Source organism: Sturnira hondurensis, unplaced genomic scaffold (assembly GCF_014824575.4).
Source record: "Sturnira hondurensis isolate 20B ecotype Veracruz unplaced genomic scaffold, ASM1482457v3 Scaffold0020579, whole genome shotgun sequence".
Lineage (NCBI taxonomy): Eukaryota > Metazoa > Chordata > Mammalia > Chiroptera > Phyllostomidae > Sturnira > Sturnira hondurensis.
In genome coordinates, this window is record NW_028093210.1 from 2,844,890 (window position 1) to 2,867,145 (window position 22,256).

The window sequence follows — 22,256 nt, forward strand, 5'->3', positions numbered from 1 at the left end:
ACGAGAACCTCCATTTAAAAATACAGAACAGAACTGCAACACTGAAAACACCCACAAAAGTAGAGCACAGATTTTATGCGATTTTTGTTTGAAAAACAGTAAGAGTAAAGGGAGAAATCTCTCTTGCCAGATATCAAAGCTATAAAGCTACAGATTTCTTGATACAAATAATTTTAAAAATCCATGTACATTGATTCCCATATCATCATAAAATATAAAATTAAATTCCAGATGAATTATAATGCCTAAAAATAGATGGAAACAATTAAAAGTATTAGAAAAAATAAAGAACATTTTTAGAATGAAGATAAAAAAACTTTTTAACATAAAGACATAAGATTAAGGTTTGAAAAAGGGAAAACTGCAGGAAAAATGGTTGTTTGAGAAATGGAAATAGTCAAAAAAGTCAGGACCATTCTTAAAGCCCCTGATACAGAGGGTGGTACCAAAGCAGGTTTACAGTTTTGAGTACACAGAACAGTTTGTTCTTGTACTGTGATTTACTGTATTATTCTCCATACAAACAACTGTAAACCTATTTTGGCCCCACCCTATATGTTGCCAAACTGTTTTCCCGAAAGGTTGCAGCACCTACTATATAAAATGTTCTATACCTTGGTGACAAGAAAACTCAATGGAGAGAACAACAGTTTTTTCAACTAATGGTGATGAAAAAGGACAAGACAACTAGATATCCACATGAAAAAAAGGAGGGTGAACCCCTCTTCACATCAAATTAAAAAACTAACTCAAAATGAATAAAAGATCTAAATGTGAGAGCTAAAATTATAAAAATGTTTAGAGAGGATAACAGGAGTAAATCTTCATGACCTTGGATCAGGCAACAGATTCGTAGACATGTCACCAAAAGCACAAACAACAACAAAAAATAAGCTGAACCTCATTAAAATTGAAAATTGTTATGTCTCAAAGGACACTATGGAAGAAAGTGAAAGATGATCCTAAGAATTAGAGAAAATATTTGCAAATCATGTATGTGATAAGAGACATATCTAAAACATACAAAGAACTTTTACAGTTCAATGATAAAAAGACAAATAACCTAATTAAAAATCGACAAAAGTCATCAATAGACATTTTCCCAGAGAGGATATACAATTGGTCAATAAGCACATGAAATGATGCTCAACACCATTAGTCATCAAGGAAATGCAAATCAAAACCACAATGAGATACCACTTTGCACCCACCAGTTTACAACAAAAAAAGACAGTAACAAGTTTGGTGAGCATGTGAAAAAATTGGGAGCCTTATACAATAATGGAATGCCAAACTAAGCAGCTCCCTGGAAAAACAGTCTGGCAGTTCATCAAAAGGTTACACCTTGCCCTGGCTGTTATAGCTCAGTGGATTGAGTGTAGGCCTGTGAACCAAAGGATAGAGGTTTGATTCCCAGTCAGGGCACATGCCTGGGTTACAGGCCAGTTTCCGGCAGGGGGGACACACAAAAGGCAACCATACACTGATATTTCTCTCCCTCTCTCCCTCCCTTCCCCTCTAAAGATAAATAAATAAAATCTTTAAAAAATTATTTTAAAAAAAAGTTACACCTTGAGTTACCATGACCCAGTAATTACCTTAAGTATATACCCAAGAGAATTAAAAAAAAAACATATGCATACACAAAAATGTGTACACAAATGTTTGTAGCCTCATTAGTCACAACAGCCAAAAAGTGGAAACAACTAAAAATGCCCATCAACTGATACATACTATAACATAAGCTTTGAAAACATTATGCTAAGTCAGCAATTTTCAACCAGTGTGCCATGAGAAATTTTAAAACATGCAATACCTGACTATTTAGTCAGGGGCACTGACATCTGTTCCTTAGGCTGTCAAAAAATATGTTTTTTTGGTGTGTCACAGAATTTTAGTAATTAGTTTATGTGTGCCATGACATGAAAAAGGTTGTCCAATCTGTTTTCCATAAAATGTGCAGAGTAGATAAACGCATAGGGGCAGAAAACAAATTAGTGGTTGCCTCTAGCTGGGGGATTAGGGGAAATGGAGAGCAACTGTCAATGGTACAGGATTTCATTTTGGAGTGATGAAATGTTCTAAAACTGACTGGTGACAAGGGTTGTACGATGTACTACGTATCACTGAACTGTGGTACTTTAAAGGGGAGAATTCTATATGAATATGTCCCCCAAAGGCTAATCATCAAAGAAATGAAATGAAAGCTAAAGGTATTTTTCACCTATCAATAGGACCAAGATAAAAACATAATGACTGGTATTGATGAGGAGATACTCGTAATACCAATTCTCAGGCACTTGGTAGTAATGCAATTCAGAATGGCTTTGGAAAGCAACACGTATCAAACAGAAAAAGGTGAATTTCTGGTGCTAACTGGTGTGGCCCAGTGGACTGAGCACCGGACTGCAAACCAAAGGGTCACCGGTTGGATTCCCAGTCAGGGCATGTGCCTGGGTCGCAGGCCAGGTCCCCAGTTTGGGGCACATGAGAGGCAACCACACATTGATGTTTCTCTCCCTCTTTCTCCTTCCCTTCCTCTCTTTCTAAAAATAAATACAATATTTTTAAAGAAAGGTATAAACAAGAGGATGAAGGAATTAAAAAAAAAGAGAAAAACGTGCATTTCTTCTGATTCAGTAGTTCCACTTATGACTTATTATTAGGGAAACATTGTAAACGTGAACACTAAAATGCATGTGCAAAGATAGGCACCACACCTTCATTAAATTATTAAAAATTATAAAACTCCTAAATGCCTTTCAAATGTAGACTAATTAAATAAATTATGGCAAGAGACCTAATGAAATAATAGCAGTCATGAAAAATTAGGCACACTCCAAGAGACCCCAGTAATAGCCATGTGGAGCAAAATAATGGCCTAGCTGAGAGGCCTGCTGAACAATGATTGTTGTAATAATAGTAATACATTAGACCATTGTACTTTCATGAAAAGCTGTCTTTAACATATTCAGCTAAAAAAGAAAGTTACACCTGGCTGGTGTAGCTCATTGGTTTGAGTGAGGGCCTTTGAACCCCAAAGGGCCCCGAGTTCAATTCCCAGTCAGGGCACATGCCTGGGATGCAGGCCAGGGTCCCACTAGGGGGTGTGCAAGAAGCAACTACACATTGATGTTTCTCTCCCTCTCTTTCTCCCTCCCTCTCCCAGATCTCTAAAAATAAGTAAATAAAATAAAAAGAAAGTTACAGAACAGTATGATAAAGTCATTCATTTTTTCTTTATTAACTCTGTATGTTTGTATCTATTCTTAGAGAAACCCTAATATCTGGTGGTTATCAATGGACAGTGATGGGATCATTTTTATAATTACGTGTTGTTTGAACATTTTACAACAAACTTCTAATATTTTTAAAATGAAAAAACATTCTACTTTTGGGGGAGAAAGAATTCAGAAGAATCAGTAGAAAATAACAAAGAAATAAAGATAAAAAATAAAACTGTAAATGTACTAGAGGGTAGTAAGATGAATATTTTGTAATGCAAAGGTGGTTAAGACCTTCCTGAAAATAAATAAATAAATAAAGCAGTGGTTCCTAAAAAATCCCCAGTAAAAACCTCTTCAAATATAGATTTCCCATTCCTCTGTCCCAGAAACTATGATTTAAAAATCTAGTTTGGCCCTGGCTGGTGTAGCTAGCTCAGTGGATTGAGCACGGGCCTGCGAACCAAAAGATTGCGGTTCGATTCCCAGTCAGGGTACATGCCTGGGTTGTAGTCCAGTTCCCTGCAGGCCAACTCCCAGCAGGGGACGCACAAAAGGCAACCATACATTGATGTTTCTCTCCCTCTCTCCCTCTCTCCTTCCCCTGTAAAGATAAAAAAAAAAAAATCTAGTTTGGAGCCAGAAGCAGTTCCATTTGGTAAAGTTCCATAGGGGATGCATTACTAATTTTAGTTTTATATTTTCCCCAGATTTTCCAAAATGAACATGCCTTTACTTTTACAGGGAATGAGACAGAAACATTTAAAGGAAAAGGCCCACAGGTAATTCTGATGCAGTGGTGGGCTGTGCCATTAAGTGCAAGAGGACAGACTACAGGAGCACTTATACTCCCCCCTCCAGGACCAGCCACGAGAACATATGTGAAAGCAATCAACGAACTAGAAAAAAATACTGAACACACAAGGCAAAGCAAAAAAATAATGCAGGTATTATTTTTTCTCTTCCTCTTGGCCAGTCTTTATTTCTTAAGTACTTCATGCCAGGCTCTGTGTTCAGTGTTCATTTAATACACAATTCCCAAGAGAGGAACTAACTCAGGGCCAGCACCACCTTACAAGAGAAGTAACTGAGGCCCATAGATGTGTACTTTGCCCAGATGGTACACTCAATGCTGGAGCAGGAGGTCCAGCAGTAGAGCCTCCACCCCTAACCTCTCTGCTACCCATCTTGCTTTATAAAGTATTCTAAGAGATTCTAGCAGAAAAACTGGCAAACTAAGCAACTCAAAAAAGAAATAGGTACTTCTTTAAACATAAGTACTTTAATTTTTTACCAGTAATAAAAAAATTGCAAATCAAAATAATGAGACACCATCTTCTGTTCTCAAAGCCCATAGTGATAAACCTACAGCCTTGGGAACATCTTATAATGCTGGTGATCTGGTACGCGGCTTTTCTTTGGAAGGCAATATAACAATATCCATCAAATGTCTTAAGATGTATACAATATGCATTTATGGAATCCAAATCAGCTCACATGTAATTCCTAATTATGGAAGAAAAGGCTAGCATGGTGTGGAAGTCACATTGGTTCAACTGTGACATCCCCCAACCCCCAGCATGTTAGCATTTTGAGCCATGAGTAACAGCAGGTAAATACAAAGACACAGAACCAGCAGCTGCGCGGGTACAGCTCATCCCACTCCCCTACTTGCTAGATTTGGCCACATGCCCTTTGCATGTATCATTTGTCATTATAGCTCAACCATCATTTATCCAAGTCCATCAAATAATTTTGAAAAGCAAATATTATATTTCTGTGGTACTCCTTAAGTTTTTAAGGAATCTAATATGTACTTTTTTTTATTAGGGTTGCTACTGTTACATGGTTTTAAATAATCAACGCCACCCCCATTTTTCTATATGCCCTGTACTCTATTCTAAGGATATAATCACAGCTATGCACAGGAGTACATAAGAAGTTTATCTTGGCATTATTCATAGAAAAAAAAGTTATTTTTCATTAAGTACCCAAGAACAGCTTTTAATATCTGCAAAGAACTCCAGTGCAAACAGTAAGAAGCAGAACTTGACCAAGGCAGAATGGGGATGAAAGAGCTTCCTCCCACCACACAAACCGCTGCCCCAAATCCATCAGGCTGGGATCTCTACAGGCAGCTCTTCAGATTACCCTGGCCCCAAATTCCTTGTCTCTGATGGGGTACAGACCCACACACCTCTGACACCCTTGACCAGCCCACCTGGAAACTTTACTTCTCCCCAACCTCCAGTGAAAGTTAGAAAATAACACCAAAGTGAACACCAGGTGGGATAAGAGATTGCTCAGCAATATTTGCTTGTTCTGATTTCCCCAGAAGGGCCCAAGAACAGCTGGATATATAAAGCTTTGGAGTCATAAAATAAAGAAAATACTCATTAAACGCATACAGCTATCAAATTGGGAAGAAGAGATAATCACCTTTGGAATGATAAAGATCAACTGTAAGAAACATAACTGCTTTAGATGGAAGGAATGTTTCTTTTCTCTTTCTTTTTCTTTTGGTGTTTGACTTTTTTTTCTTAAAGCCTTACAACTTAAGATTTAAATCAACAGAAAACTAACTTGAAATAAGATGGGTCAAAATGATTTCTAAATAATTTCCCAATCAAAACGCTGTGATCTGACACTGGAAAACAAGAAGCTAAATCAAGGAGGAAAACTCAATGGGCGAGATGGAGGGCAAAGGCAGGGGGACTGATAAATAAACAGATCCTCACGCCCCAACTCTACACCCTGCCTCAAGATGATTCCTTCTGAACTGGGGAGTTGGTCTGCCAATAGGGAATGAGTGGTTACCTACTACTGCACAAAGAAACCCTACAAGGTAGAAGATGCTGGATCAATCCCAACAGCCAAGGTGACAGGCAAACTAGACCAGCAGGTCTCAAGTGAGTTAAGAGGTCTTAAAAGGCATCTGACCAAACACTGCTTTGGGGTGAAGTGGCAGGATGTCTCGCTGTTATACTTCAATCGGTGGTGTGACAAGGGGGTGGGAAGGCATCAGGCCCATTAACCAAATGACCAGTTCAAAAGAATTAACAATTAACTAAACTTTTAAAAATATATTTTATTGATTATGCTATTACAGTTGTTCCATTTCCCCCTCTTCATTCCCCTCCACCCTGCACACCCTCTCCCACCCACATTCCCCCCTTCAGTTCATGTCCATGCACCATAAGTTCTTTAGCGTTTACATTTCTCATACTATTCTTGCCCCCCCTTTCTATTCTCTACCTACTGTCTTTGCTAATTATTCTCTGCACCTTTTCTCCCTCTCTCCTCCTCCCACTGCCCTGGTGCTAACCCTCCATGTGATCTCCATTTCTATGGTTCTGCTCCTGATCTAGCTGTCCTCTTGGTTTGCTTTTGTTTTAGGTGTGGTTGTTAATAACTGTGAGTTTGCTGTCCTTTCACTGTTCATCTTTTTTATCTTCTTTTTCTTAGGTAAATCCCTTTAACATTTCATATAATAAGGGCTTGGTGATGATGAACTCCTTGAACTTGACCTTATCTGAGAAGCACTTTATCTGTCCTTCCATTCTAAATGAAAGCTTTGCTGGATAAAGCAATCTTGGCTGTAGGTCTTTGGATTTCATGACTTGGAATACTTCTTTCTAGCCCCTTCATGCCTGTAAGGTCTCTTTTGAGAAATCAGCTGACAGTCTGATGGGCACTCCTTTGTAGGTGACTGTCCCCTTATCTCTTGCTGCTTCTAGGATTCTCTCCTTCATTTTAATCTTGGCTAATGTAATTATGATGTGCCTTGGTGTGTTCCTTCTTGGGTCCAACTTCTTTGGGACTCTCTGAGCTTCCTGTACATCTGGAAGTCTATTTCCTTTGTCAGATTGGGGAAGTTTTCTCTTATTATTTGTTCAAATAACGTTTCCACTTGTTCTTCCTCTTCCCTTTCTGGTACCCCTACAATTCAGATGTTGGAACATTTAAAGATGTCCTGGAGTTTAAGCCTCTCCTCATTTTTTGAATTCTTGTTTCTTCATTCTTTTTTGTTTAGTTGTTTCTTTCTTCCTTCTGGTCCACTCCATTGATTTGTGTCCCTGTTTTCTTCCCATCACTATTGGTTCCCTGTGCATTTTCCTCCATTTCACTTAGTGTAGCCTTCATTTTTCCATCCAATTTGTGACCAAAATCAACCAGTTCTGTGAGCATCCTGACTACCAGTGCTTTGAACTATGTATCTGATAGGTTGGCTATCTCTTGGTCCCTTAGATGTACTGGCTATGCGGCTTTGATCTGTTCTTCTGTTTGAACCATTTTTTTTTCTTTTGGTCTGGTAGCACCTGTTACATATGAGGGGCGGAGCCTTAGGTGTTCACCAGGGCAGGTCAACCCAGTTGCTGGGTTGTGACGCTGTATGTGGGGGGTGGGGTCAGAGAGGGAACAATGGCGCATGCTCCACTCTCCCTTGGATTTCAGTCCCTTCTGCCATTTCTCACAAGCAAATTGGGCACTTCTGGTGGTTTCCAGGTGGGTGGGCTTGTGTACATTCTAGGACCCTATGCATCTCTCCAACAAACTCTCCGGTGAGGCTGGGAGTCTCTCCCGGCACCTCAACCCCCACAAGTGTTTTCAATTGGTGCTTTTAGGCTTTATTTCCTGGCGCTGGGGCCTTGGGTTGTGCGGTCTGTCTCACTGCCCGTTTTTGCCAGGTTAACATGTGAGCGAATGTGGGACCGAGATCAGCCAGCTGCTTTGTGCACCTCACTGGGTCTGCTTGTTGCCACCCACATCTGGGCCGCTACCTGCACACCCAGGGTCTACCAGCCACTGCCTTTTCCTGCTATGACCCCTCTCTGCTGGCTGCCCACTCTGCCTGTCTTACTGGTCTGGATGAATGGTTGTGGGACTGCCATAAAATTCAATTTTCTGTCAGTTCTGGGTGCTTTTTTGTTTCCCTTAATATTGGTTGTGCGAGGAGGCACGGTGTGTCTACCTACGCCTCCATCTTGACCAAAAGTCCAATTAATTAGTAAAACTTTAAAGGAATATTCTTGAATACCACTGATATTTAAAGACAGATTCTTCAAAAATATTTATTATAGTTAAGTTTTTGATAACTCGGTAAACTAATCATTTGACTAACAAATTCATTTTAGTGACTTGAGCTGTAGGACCATTTCAGATGATATGGAAAAGTAAAAAGAAGTTAGGGTGGTCAGGACTGTGAAAAGACTGCCTTACTTCCTCACTCTTCAGATACGATAAAGCAATGCATTTGTATCTTCGGTGGCTCTGACTGTCCCCATCCAGACCCATTAAATGTACTATCTACCAAGTTCTAACAGTCACTTAATTTCTCAGAAATGTCTGGTAAAAACAGCCCTGGTTGGTGTGGCTCAGTGTACTGAGGGCAGGCCTGTGAATCAAAGGGTCATTCACTGGCTTAATTCCCAGTCAGGGCACATGCCTGGGTTGTCGGCCAGGTCTCCAGCTGGGGGTGTATGAAAGGCAACTGACTGATATTTCTCTCCCCTTCTCCCACCCTTCACCTTTCTCTAAAAATAAATAAATAAAACCTTAAAAATTAGGGGGAAAAAAGAAAAAAATGTCTGGTAAACAGCCCCAGTATGTACTGCCAACAAGCAGGCAGAAGTTCTAACGCTAGTTATTTGTAGGTATGCAGCACAACTTGTTTAGACGAAAGAAACCTTCCTACTGGGTCTCCATGTGAAGTGACTGGGTCTCTTTGTAAAGTCAAAGAATTGAATGTCTCTAGAGATAATTTATGCTTCCACCTAGAAGGTTTAACCGAAGAGGACTTCCACCAAGATGGAGGAATAGGTGGAAACACTGTGCCTTCTCCTACAACCAAGTTTGAATACAACAAAGGTTTGGAGAACAAAGACGCAGCCAAAGAACAGAAAATTGAACTATACGGAAGTCCAACAACCACCAACCATTCAACCGGGACCGGTAAGAGGGGCGGAGCCAGCAGCGGAGCAGGGTCGGGCAGGAAAGATTCCCCCGACCCCAGGCACCCAGGCAGTTCTGCATCGGGCTGACCCACTGAGGGTTCGGGGCTATAGGCTGGCTGCGGTCACACATTCGAGAGCAGATAAACCAGCAAAGGAGTGAGCAGTAAGACGAACCAAGCAGGCCCAGCGGCGAAACCAGCGGTGGGCTGACTGCAGCCACATATTCGTGCGCAGTGAGACAGACCGCCCTGCCCGCCATGGCGGCGGGAGGCAGCAGAGGGGCCCGCCATTGTTTTCCTTTGGCCCCACCCCCCCAGTCGCCACTCAATGGCCTGGCCCTGGTGAATACCTAGAGCTCTGCTCCTCCTATGTAACAGGCACGAACAGTCCAAAATATGGCTCAAGAAGAACTCAAAGCCCCAGAGCCCATAACTCTAAGCGACCAGGAAATAGCGAACCTCTCAGATGCACAATTCAAGACACTGGTAATCAGGATGCTCAGACTGGTTGATTTTAGCCACAAATTAGAGGAACATATGAAAGCTAAACTAATTGAAATGAAGGGAAATGCACAGGAAACCAATAGTGATGGAAAGGAAACTGGGACTCAAATCAAGGGAGTGGACCAGAAGGAAGAAAGAAACATCCAACCAGAAAAGAATGAAGAAACAAGAATTCAAAAAAACAAGGAGAGGCTTAGGAACCTCCAGGACATCTTTAAACATTCCAACATCCGAATTATAGGGGTACCAGAAGGGGAAGAGGAACAGCTGCGAGTGGAACATGTATTTCAGCAAATAATAAAGGAGAACTTCCCGAGTCTGGCGAAGGAAATAGACTTCCAGGAAATCCAGGAAGCTCAGAGAGTCCCAAAGAAGTTGGACCCAAGAAGGAACACACCAAGGCACATCATAATTACATCACCCAAGATTAAAATGAAGGAGAGAATCCTAGAAGCAGCAAGAGATCAGGGGACAGTCACCTACAAAGGAGTACCCATCAGACTGTCAGCTGATTTCTCAAAAGAGACCTTACAGGCAAGAAGGGGCTAGAAAGAAGTATTCCAAGTTATGAAATCCAAAGACCTACAGCCAAGATTGCTTTATCCAGCAAAACTTTCATTTAGAATGGAAGGACAGATTAAGTGCTTCTCAGATAAGGTCAAGTTCAAGGAGTTCATCATCACCAAGCCCTTATTATATGAAATGTTAAAGGGACTTACCTAAGAAAAAGAAGATAAAAAAGATGAACAGTGAAAGGACAGCAAACTCACAGTTATTAACAACCACACCTAAAACAAAAGCAAACCAAGAGATCAGGACAGCTAGATCAGGAGCAGAACCATAGAAATGGAGATCACATGGAGGGTTAGCAACAGGAGAGTGGGAGGAGGAGAAGGGGGGAGAAGCTACAGAAAATAAGTAGCATAGATGGTAGGTAAAAAATAGATAGGGGAGAGGGCAAGAATAGTAGGGGAAATATAGAATCTAAAGAACTTGAGACACGTGGTCATAAACTAAAGGGGGAATGGTGGGGGAGGGGGTGTGAGGGTGGAGGGGAATGAAGGGGGGAATAGAGCAACTGTAATGGTATAATCAATAAAAAATATATATAAAAAAATAAAATATATTTTTTAAAAAAGGTTTAACCAAAGAAAGGGCAATACTAACCACACTCTAGAAAAGACATTGTCCGTTAATAGAAATGCATATTGGAAACAAAGTTAAATGACCTTCACTGAATACTTGCAATACCTCCCCATTGTGCCTGATGTCAAAGAATTTCATTAAATTTTCTCAATTTACAATTTCCTCGTATTTGTAACATACCACATATTGTGCTTATGCGATGTTTCCCAGATGATACATATTGTCAAAACAAAAGGGGGTACAGTTAAGCAACAGGAAGGATTTATACAGCTACTGATAAGAATTTAAACTAAAAGTTAAATTTTGTTTTTGGTGAAGATTTTTACTTATTTTTAGAGAGTGAGGAGGGGAGGAAGAGAGACACAGGAAAGAAACACTGATCCATTGCCTCTCGCATGCCAGCAACTGGGGACTAGGCCCAGAACTCAGGCATGTGCCCTGAAAGGGAATTGAAATGGGGGCCTTTAGCTTTGCAGGAGGATGCCCAACCAACTGAGCCAGGCTGGTCAGGGCTAGACTAAAAGTTACTCTTCAAAGGTCCTCTAAACTCATGTTCTCAGATGGAGGGGGAAAAAAAGAGTAATAGTAGTAAAATCCTAAAATTACACAAATACTTGGGTTACTAGTAACTATGAACCAATACTTACTTCCCAACCCTTTCCCATGTTTTCCAATTACTGAGGCATAATTCATAGTCATGGAATGATTTCCTATAGAAACTGCTCTCGTGGTGAAGTGCTAACATGACTACTCTCATTCATTGTTTCCATGAAAATGAACAGAAGTGCTTTGCTTAGTCCTAGGGCAGAGGCAAATATCAAACCACCAATGATTTTTAAATCTTCACATGTGAAGGACAGAGAGCTATGTTAGGAATGTGAGCATCTCTGCAAGGAAGCCCTTGGGTATGAGGTTTGGTCTTGATCCCTCAATGATCAGAGACTGGATATAGGAAACAAAAAGTTATGAAAGAATAGGACAAACAAAGGCAGGAGTGGGGGTGGAATGGGGAAGTCTTCTGAAGTGTACACAAAGACCAACAAAGTAAGCCCACCCCACAGAGGGACAATTGGGCATCAGTCACCACTACAGTGGACAGTGGCTCTGAAAGCATTCTACATCAGTGATTTTCAACCTTTTCTACCTCACAGCATACAAACAAATTATAAAATTCTGCAGCGCACATAAAATACTTTTGCCAATCTGAATCACTGTTCTCCACCAAAGTCACTGGAGGAGCTTGTTTAAAACTGGAGATTCCAGAGAAGAGAAAGAACAAGCCCATCTATTTGGCAATACCCCTGAACTGCCTTAGAGGGAATTAAGTGACATACAGTAGGAAACTGATAAAGAAAAAAACCCTGAAGTTTCACAAATAATAGTAACCACAAAAACACAGATTCCTTACCCTTCCTCTAAGACAGCGATTTTCAACTGGTAGCCACAAGAATCTTTAAAACACGCAATACCTGACTCATTAGTCAGGGACACACACCTCTTTTTGCCTCAGACTGTCAAATAAAAGAAAATGACAACAGCCAACAAAACAATAGCTATCCAGTGTGACTGAATCAAAATTACACCTATTTCTTTGTAAGATGAGCAAAAAATTATTTTTTTCATGTGCTGCAGAATTTTAGTAATTAGTTTATGTGTGCCATGAGATGGAAAGGGTTGAAAATCTCTAAGACTTACTGAACCAGGAGGTCTGGGCGGGGCCCAGGAACCAGTCACTAATGCAGTGGGTCCAAGGACATGCTTTGAGAAACAGACAAAACTAACTCTGAGGTGCACAGTTACCCTGCAAGGGCCATGGCTGATGGCTTGCCATCCATGTGCTGCCAGTGGCCCTGTCTTAACTATGCTATTCTGAATTCTACAACCCTCCCTAGCATAAACAGACTTTCATTAGTTACACTTTCCTTCCATTTAGAGACCTAGATCAGGAGCTAGGCACCTCATTCAAATTTTCCACATCTATTCTCTAACATATGAGTGAAACAAATCCTAACACTCTTGTGAGCAATTTTAAACAAGCAGCACTCCTGATAAAACTCTTGTGTTACAAGTTTAAGAATGGTAAAGTCTCATAATGTAGTTCTTGGTCTTTCTCAAATGAAAAAAAAAAGTTACACATTAAAACTTCCTGTGAGAAATTACCCTTGTAAGAGACCATACCCGGGGCCCAACAGTAGGCTCCCAGGGAGAACCTGATGAGGAGGCTCCTTCGGGCACCAAACGTTCACAAGCTAGATAAAGTGAAGATGTATCCCACTTCCAAACAATGTTCTTTAAAAAACAGACAAACAAACAAAAAACCCCAGACTGCACACTGCCGTGAAGGTCCGCAATGACCTCACTGACAACTCCAGTCCCACCTGGAGCCTGAGTTTCCCACCTTCCTGGAAACACTTCTTTACTCTGTGTTAAGACATTTTTCTGATGAAAATGGAAGGACAACGTCACCAGGAATCAAGTGGCCTCCTCTTCCAGAGGTACCCTGGAACAACTACTCCTCCCGCACTCTGCTGCACACCCATCCTTTGAGAAAGCCCATCAGACCTCAATTTCCATCTACAGAAAGACGACACAATATTCACCTCTTCCCAAATTTGCTCTTGTTCCTTTATCAATAAAATTTAAATACTTTTAAAGTTCTTATATCCATGTAAGCTGTCCTAGAAAACTGTATAATGAATATATATTTAATAGCTGTGTCACTCATTACATGCAAATTATGAGCAAGTAAAACAGCATGCATACTGTATTTTATAGGATCTAAAACAGCATTGTTTCTAATACATCCTGATTTCAGATACATTACAATGTGAAAAAAAAATGTGCATCTTGGAACCATGAAACATAGTACGGTGAAATTTCAAACAAACTTCCAAAATCTGTAGGAAGGTAAGAAATTATAAATAAAATGGTCAAAGACAAGAGGTGCAATGATACGTCTGAAAATTTAGGAAAATGTGCTACCTGCATTTGAACACAGTACTGAGAACATGTGTGCCACATGCAACAGGAACTCTGATCCTGTCAGTGACCCTGCAGCCTATCCTACAGGATGACAACAGAGCACCATGATCTGCAGGTCTCCAGGTCCCCATGACAACAAGTTACATTTAACTCTCAGTGGACAATGATTTGCCCACAGATTTACCTGCACATTCCAGTGACGCTCTTCTGCCTTCATCTTAACCACTTCCACTGCACCATTTCCTCCTGTTCAAACACCCTCCTCTTTTGACTGCAGGAACATCATTCCCTTGCTGTCCCCTTTGCTAGCTCCTCCTTGATCTGCTCTCTCTTCTAGTTCTCTTCCCCTGTATGGTTTTGTTCCCTTCACAGTCCTTGATGCAATATGGTTATACCAGCTCCCACATGGGCAGTGCTACCCTACTCATATGCCTACCAGTCTCCTAACACTCCCACCGGGACATCTCACAAACATTCAAAAGAAACACATATCAAGTGGAATTACTGATGCCTGCCCCTTCATCACCCCTCTCCAAGTCTGTTCCTCCTCCAGCTCTCTAAATGATCCCACCATCCACCAAGTCGATTCACATGACAACCCCACACAAGCATTGCAGTGACAAACTTCCTCTAGTCTCCTGGCCCTACTGAGATCAGCCACCTCCAAGCCATAATCTCCCATAGCCCAGACCACAGCACTGGTCACCACTACCCATGACCCTCCCTGAACTGGTTCCCGCTTGGTCCCCAAAATCCACTCACACTGATCTGCCTTCACTTAAGAGTCATTTTTCCCAATGGACTTCTGCTAGTCCCTACATAAGCCAATGTTTTCCCAGTGCCCTGGGGTCTTTGTGGTTCCTGCTCATTCTTCTAATCTTGCCCTCAAATCTCCCTCCCTCCCCAGTCTTCTCTGATGGCCCCATCTAAGGAGGTTCCTGTGTCAACCTCAACCACTACACACTACTTAGACCTGTTGGGGCAGTTTGTGCTTTGTTATTATTTCTTCTCCAGCACCACTTCCCCACAGTTTCATGAAAGAGGATGAACTCTGTATGTCACACACACCTGCATTCCAGGTGCACCTGGGCCCAGAGAGAGAGCATTCAGCAAATGTGGCAAATTAAAGGAATGGCCAAATCCCCCCCTTTTAAAACCACCCAATGATATTGGAATCCTCTAGAAATGAGGAGAGGAAAAAAGCAAGAGCTCCCTGGCTAATGACCAAGTGGCTTAAACCATTCCATGAAGAGCTCAAACGGGGCTTCAGAACCCTAACCCTAACTGTTTGGTATACTGAATCTAGTTGGGCATCAAAAGATCACTCCTCATAACATGACAAAACACACAAATAAATTCAAGAATTCATATTTTTCTTTTTTTATTAATGAGATTAAGATTTTTGGTAACTCCCTGCCCTCATTTGTGCCAAAATCTATGATTCCAAAGGACAACATACAATTTAGAAAATTTAAGGAAGACCACAAAACATGTCTGAGGAACTGCAAACAAACCATATAATAAGCACAGCCTACTGAAGCACTCCCAGTGGACCTGGAGCTAAAAACATGACATCAGACATAATTAAAAAGTGTTGGGCTTTGTAGACAGGAAGACACAGAATCTGAACAAATCAAAACCCATGAGAACCTCAACTTCCTCATCTGTAAAATGGGACATATAACAATGTCTTTCCAAGAGACTGTTGCAAGGATAAGAAAAAACACAGGACGTGATGGTACTTAGATGTCAGGTGAACTGTAGCCCACTTCTCTGCTCAGCCCCTCTCGTTCCTGCCCCTACAACATGAAGGCTATGACTGAGTCACTCTGGCACAGACACACACGCTGACAGAGCCCTCTCATCCCCCTATACATGTGTGAGGAGCTCACTCAAGGTCTGCCCTCCAAAGGTACCTACTGAGAATCTCTCACGAAGTCCACAAGTGTCCCGGTGGGAAAGTGATGGCTAAGAAAGCACTGCAGATGCTAAGGGGAATGGGTGGAGAGAGGGAGAGGGAGACAAAGAAAGAGACAAAGAAGAAAGAATTGGTTTTATTTCTGTTAGATGTCACAAAGACAGACAGAACGAAATGCTGTTGTTACCTCCTCACCTAACCATTCCCCAGAGCAGGGGTTTCACTTGGAGCCACTGTGGGGAGGAAGAAAGGTGAAGGGGGAGAGTGTTATGAGCATGTAGAGTGGGCGGAAGCCAGGAATGTTGCTAAATGTCCCACAATATGCAGGACAGCTGCCGCCATAGGGAATGATCTAGTCCCAAATGTTAATAGTGCTGAGGAAGAAAGAAGCCCTGCTCCAGACCAAAGGGCTACCCCCAACTCTGGCAGAGATGAAGGAAACCAGAAGTCTCTTTGCGGTCGAGTTTGAACTTGACCCTGACAAAGGCACCACTTTCAGAAATTCAGTTCCCTGGATCAGCAAAGGAAGGCAGGGGACTATGGAGTAAAGGGATTCTGCCACCAAGTTGTGAGTAAAGGAGAAAGGATGAGAAACTGGGGCTGGATAAGATCAGGAAAGAGAAAGGAAAAAAGTATTAGGTCAGACTTCCCCAGTCTATGAAATACAAGATAACTGTGAAGAAGCAAATGATCTTACTGTGAAGCCAAAATGTACTCCAGGTCACTGAGCAAACTCAGGTGATGACTGCCAGCACTGGAGTCCATGTTTCTGTCCCCGCAGTAAGAAATGGAAATGGAAAGGCAGGTGAGATTAGGGAGAATGTGGGTGCTCAACGCAGACTGCTGCCTCCAGAGCTAGGAGGGTGAGGTCTGACACAAAAACAAAACAAAACAAAAACCTCACCCCCTTCACTGTTTGGAATTGAAGGAGATTCTATTCTGTGGTGGAAAAGGAACCATCGTTCCCATAATATCCTGGTTAGTTAGGCCAAGAGGTTACAAGGATAATCCCTATTTTATAGGTGAGAAATCTTAGGGAGAATGAAGGCACATGAAACCATCTATCAAGTCAGACACAACACCCACATCTCACAGACATGGCAGAGTCCTCAGAAGATGAACGTCTTTTGTTTGACCAACACAAATCGACAGGCTTCTACCAACAGCCTTAACCACTAACAGAAAGTGCAAAACACCTGTCTCTTGGATTCTCTTGGCTCTACTACTGAATCAAGAGGGTGACTCTGAGGAGAAAAGTACAGTGACTCACAGCCATGAACTCTACCCCTGCACAAAGGGGAGCCTGAGAGGACTGGCTGAATCATCTCTACCTCGCCCTCTGATTGCCAGCTCATGTCAGAAAATGTAAACTCACTCAGTGAGAGCTACTCATAAGAAGTATAGGTTATTTTCCTATCACCTACAGCACACTTTTAGTCCCAGATCTTTACTATCAGCACAATAAAATCCACACAGCAAAGCACCTGAGAGTCAAGGGCAACTTACCATGTTTGGCACATTGGTGACTGAAGCATTCTTGATGTCTGCAGGGAAGGGAGGCAAACTAGTGACCACATTCTGTTTGCTGGGTAACTGGGGGTTCACTCCAGGGGCTCCCATCGGCTGTCCTCCAGTTTGACTAAAGGGTTGTCCAAATGGACTTGTGTTACCAGTCATTCCCATCTGAAACAAAAAGAGGTAACATCAGCTATTTGAACAAGAAACATATAATAGGGCCTCAGAAATACTCACTTTGACCCAGGGAAGCAAAGTGTTATTTCCTATGAAAGCCTCATATCAATTATAAATTAAAGGTCCATTCTCAGTGTTCAGTCAGAATTACGAACAGAGCAACTTGCTCAAACAGCTACACACTAAGGCAGAAGACTAATAAAGCTGTTCTCAACAGCTACAATTGTCTCCTTCTCCTAAACGCCACCCAAGAGCCAGCAATTCCCATCCTTACCCTCAGCCATACTCCTCAAAAAAACCATCCAGAATCACTGACAGAGGGGGAGCTCCTTCAGCTTAATCTAAATTACTCTCTAAGAAAACAGTTTCTTTCAGGGTCATGTCTTCCCCTCTCATAAGATTGAAACTAACTTTCCATTAGTTCAAAATGCACAGTAGAAACACTAATAAAAAAATGATACAATGTCTGGTATTTGCTTTAAAATAACCTAGTGAGGCAAGAGGTACTTACACAAAAAAAGCCTGGATGACAAGGGACTGGCCATATGTTGTTGGTAACTCCCCAATAGGTGACACCTGTGAGGTGTTGTTATACTATCCTCTCTAATATTAAATGAGTTTGAAATTTTCCATAAGAATTTCTTTAAATTAGTGAAATAAAACGTATAATAGTTAAGGCAAGAACAAGAAGAAGGAACCCCCACCTATGCCTCTGCAAGGGCCTGCAACCAATATATGAGTCAGGATTCCCTTCTAGTCAACTGAGCGAGGCTGAATTCCCTATGGACACCACAGCTCCAACCCCCACAGGAGAGAATTTGGGAAATCCCAAATTGATAATCCTGATGCTCACCTCCCTCCTCTAGAGGAAAAGAAACCAATTGTTAAGAAGCTGGGTTTTCTTACTGCTTTCTTTGCTCTTTCATAAAGTTTTAACATACCACCTGCTGTACACTGCTCATTCCACTTTCTTCCCTACATTTGATGTTTGAAAACTGGTACCTTAGGACACATTTTGTTAATGGATGAACAACATAAATAGAGAGAAAAGCCCTGGGAGGAAGGGGTCCACCCAGGGAAGACCTCCTAGGAGAAGGTGTTCCCATTCAAGACATCCTGGCTCAGTTCTTTCCACCCACCTCACACGGTGACTGCCGCTCTAGCCCATTCCTACTGGGTAACTTAACATTTTCCTTCTATTTGCTAAGACAAGTGTCTTGAACAAGATAAATTGCATTATTTCTTTCAGCTCTAAAATTCTAAAATTCTTTCAGCTCTAAACAATTCTATTTGTTTATTTGTTTCATAAACAAAGCAATGCTCCACACAATTGACCCTCTTCTGCTGTGTTCATATAAAAACACAAATAAAACCAAACTAGTATAATGATCTTGGCCTGTGCATTTTCACACACACGGGGGGGGGTGGGGGCGTTTCCACATGTAGCCCTTACAGCTGTCATTTCTTATCTTTAAAAAAAATCCTCACTCAAAGACATTTTTTCCTGTTGCTTTTAGAGAGAGAAGCAGGGAGAGGGGAAAGAGATGTGAGAGAGAAATATAGATTAGTTGCCTTCTCATAAATGCCCCGACTGGGAATGAAACTCCCAACTTTTTGGCTTATGGGATGACACTCCAACCAACTGAGCCACATCAGCCCAGGCCATTTCTCACCTTTTTGAAAGTGAACATATTCTTAGCTGCCACTTTTGCCCTATTTGCTTTGAGTAAACAGAAACAAATTAAATTCCACTGAAATGCAAATTCAACTTGAAGAAAACAAAAACAAATTTTTCAAAAAGACCACTAATTAGGCTCAACTTTGAGTCCTGATTACCTAAGGCAAGATGGTAGCTCAGTAAACTATTAATATAAAGGGCATTTCCGAGTCTCAACTAGGTTCTTTCAGTTGTTAACTGAAACTCAGATCTGAAGCAAGACTTTCTATTTTCAGAAAGTATTACATTCACTAAATAAACTTCATGTAGCAATGCTTCTCTCAGAATTTGTTTTATTGCATAGAATCAATCTGCTGAAACACCTTTCTCAGAGGCTCACAAGTATCTGGGGGAAAATGTAGGTATAATTTCCATTTCTTAAATTTCATTTTAAAATATCCTTACTAGGACCACATATTCATAAGACACATGCACCTATTCGCCCTTCCTTGAATTCATCCTTGCAGTTAGCCACTACAGGTTTCCCCTGCTTTCTGAAAGTGGAATTCCTATGAAACCTTTCATAAACCAAAAATGGTGTAAAATGAAGAAATTATCATTAATTTATATAGAAAAATTGTTTAGCATTACCAGACCCCCAAAATAACATACCAAATAAGACATAAAACCTAAAATAACACTAACATATAGTAAAAGTTAAGAATCATATAAATACACACCACACTTTGCACACTCACCAATCCACTCAAGCAACAGGCTTTCCATTTTATCCGTTAATGGGTATCAACTAAAAGAGAGCATCCTTTGCTACTAGCAGAACTAACAGTAATGTAGGCAGCTTTCAAGGTTCTGGGTCTCTGCATGCATGTGTAAATAGTACAAATGGCGACACAGGCAAGATCAATGCATACAAAAGGTGTTTATTTTCACCACAATCAAAATGCTTAATTATATCCAGTTTTACACTAAACTGAACCTCCTCAAGAGCTCTCTTAGGCTTTTCTGATACCTTAGGACACATTTTGTAATAGATGAACAACATGAATAGAGAGAAAGCCCCAGAGCTCACAGACACAGTTCAAGACTACAATGGCCTGGCGCTAAGACGCTGAGTGTGGCTCCTGGGGAAGGAGCTCAGCTGGGTTACCCTCGCTGCTTGGTGTGTATGCTGGCTTGCTGCTAAGTGCTATTTCCACCATCTAAAAAAAATTAAAAGCATGAATCCTCTTCAAATTTCTTTCAGTTAGTGAAAACAGATACTATCATAGGTCTTTCATAAAAGCAAAGTGGAATAACATGAACAAAAAGTGGGTGATACTTGTGTTCACCAAGCCTGGCTCTGTGCACAGGCAATTTTCCTACTTCTTGTTATGGAGTTCACTCCTGTTACATAATCATCAACTTGACAAAGAAAATCCAGGTCACTTTGGAAGTCTCGAACATCAATGAACCAAAGTAGATGATGGCTGGAGAGTGAAGAGGAGATAACTTTCCTTTCAGCCACACCACCCACCCAAGGTAGCTGCCCCTTTGGGGCAGAGAGGGAAATAAATACTCAGAGACCAAAGAACTCCCAAAGGGATCCTGTGGATCTCAAAGTTCACCCCACATGTTTCCAAAAACCTGATTCTAAAAAAATTTGTAAATATTTTTGACAGCATTCATACGATCACCTTGCCAGGATAAAAATGGGGTGAATGTGCAATCTGTCTGGTCCCTTGGGTACTTCTTGCCTGATGAGCTTCTGGGGTAAAGCACTAACTGTCTGAACTAAGGTGGTCCAGATTGCTTTGGAATACTGATAGGTTTCATCAGAAATTTTCTCCACTTTTTCTTTTTGGCCATCCAATAGTGAAGAAAACTATCTCAACATGGTCTCAGTCCTCATGGGGCAAGAAGCAAGATACAGTTAAAGCCAAAGATCTAATGACCTAACAGATGACAGGTAGGTAAGGAACGTAAGGAAGGTCTAGCTCACAGGGGACTAACTATGCATTTAAAAAATCTGAAAATTTTCCTTTCCTCAGCCTAGAACAACAAACACAGCTCAGAGAAGAACCAAAGCAAGTAGAGGCTACCTGCAAAAGGTCAGACTCTAAGGTCAGGCCTAGGGTCTCTCAGTCCAGGGCCATTCCCAGCCTTTCTGTAATGAGTTAGAATTTTTAAAAATTATTTCATTGTTGTTCAAGTACAATTTTCTATTTTTTACTCCCATCCCAGCCCGCCCCTGCCCCAGTGCTCTCCACCTCCCTCCCATTTCTATCCCCCTTAGTTGTTGTCCATGTGTCCTTTATAGTAGTTCCTGCAAATCCTTTCCCTTTCCCCCTGGAATTCCCTCCCCTCCCCTCTGGTCACTGTCAACCTGTTAGAATTAATAGGGCAGAGACCAAAGGATGGTCCTCCAACAGGCCACTGCTGCCTAGCTCCTCAGTAGCCCTTCCACCCTGCGTTCCAAACTGTCTCCTGATAGAGCCTGGTAGGACCAGAAAGATGTTCTCTAGTCCTAGCCTGCAGTATGTGTAAAAGCCATTAGCTTCTAGAGACTTCTACAATTTCTTAATTTCTGTTCTACTTCCATTGTCCTTTGATCAAACATTCTCAAATATAGACTAACACATATTTTTAGCATCAATACTCATAACAAAATAGTCAATTCAGGATGTAAAAATCTACATATTTCATCTAATTTCCAGATAGTTATTTGATAACAATTTAGTAAACTTGGCTTTATTTTCAACTGAAGTTTATCAGAATTTGGTTTAAAGCTGCATAAGAACCACCATGTAATCTTTTCAATAAAATCCAAAAAGCGGAAGAGCAGAAATAAGCAACTATTGATGGTAAAATTTATATAAAATATGAACAAATTAAAGCCTATATTTATCTTCTGCCTTATTCTGCAATAACCCATGCATGTTAAAATTTCCTTTTACTTTGTTTTTTTCCACAGCCCCTTTAAGCATTAGTTTAAATTCAATTTCAGAAAACAGGAAAAATTAATTACATTAAATACCTAAGAAGGTAAGCTTTCCTATAATGAAACTTAAATTAAGGAATGCCTTATAGGTCTACCATGTTTTCCCATGGGGAGGGGGAGGAGTCTTGTAAACCAAGTATATGTCTGCTGTCTGTGCCTATCACTTCGACAAGAGAATAAAG

At 41.1% G+C, this 22,256-nt stretch overlaps 1 protein-coding gene across 2 annotated transcripts in view; it reads right to left on the reverse strand.

Annotated features, from left to right (window-relative positions):
• CREBBP (CREB binding lysine acetyltransferase) overlaps positions 1 to 22,256 on the reverse strand; it is a 145,042-nt gene that overhangs the window by 70,364 nt on the left and 52,422 nt on the right. For both annotated transcript variants that reach the window (XM_037029955.1, XM_037029954.1), the window contains exon 3: positions 17,234 to 17,410. In XM_037029955.1, the coding sequence (XP_036885850.1) occupies positions 17,234 to 17,410 (177 nt within the window). The remainder of the gene's footprint in view (positions 1 to 17,233; positions 17,411 to 22,256) is intronic.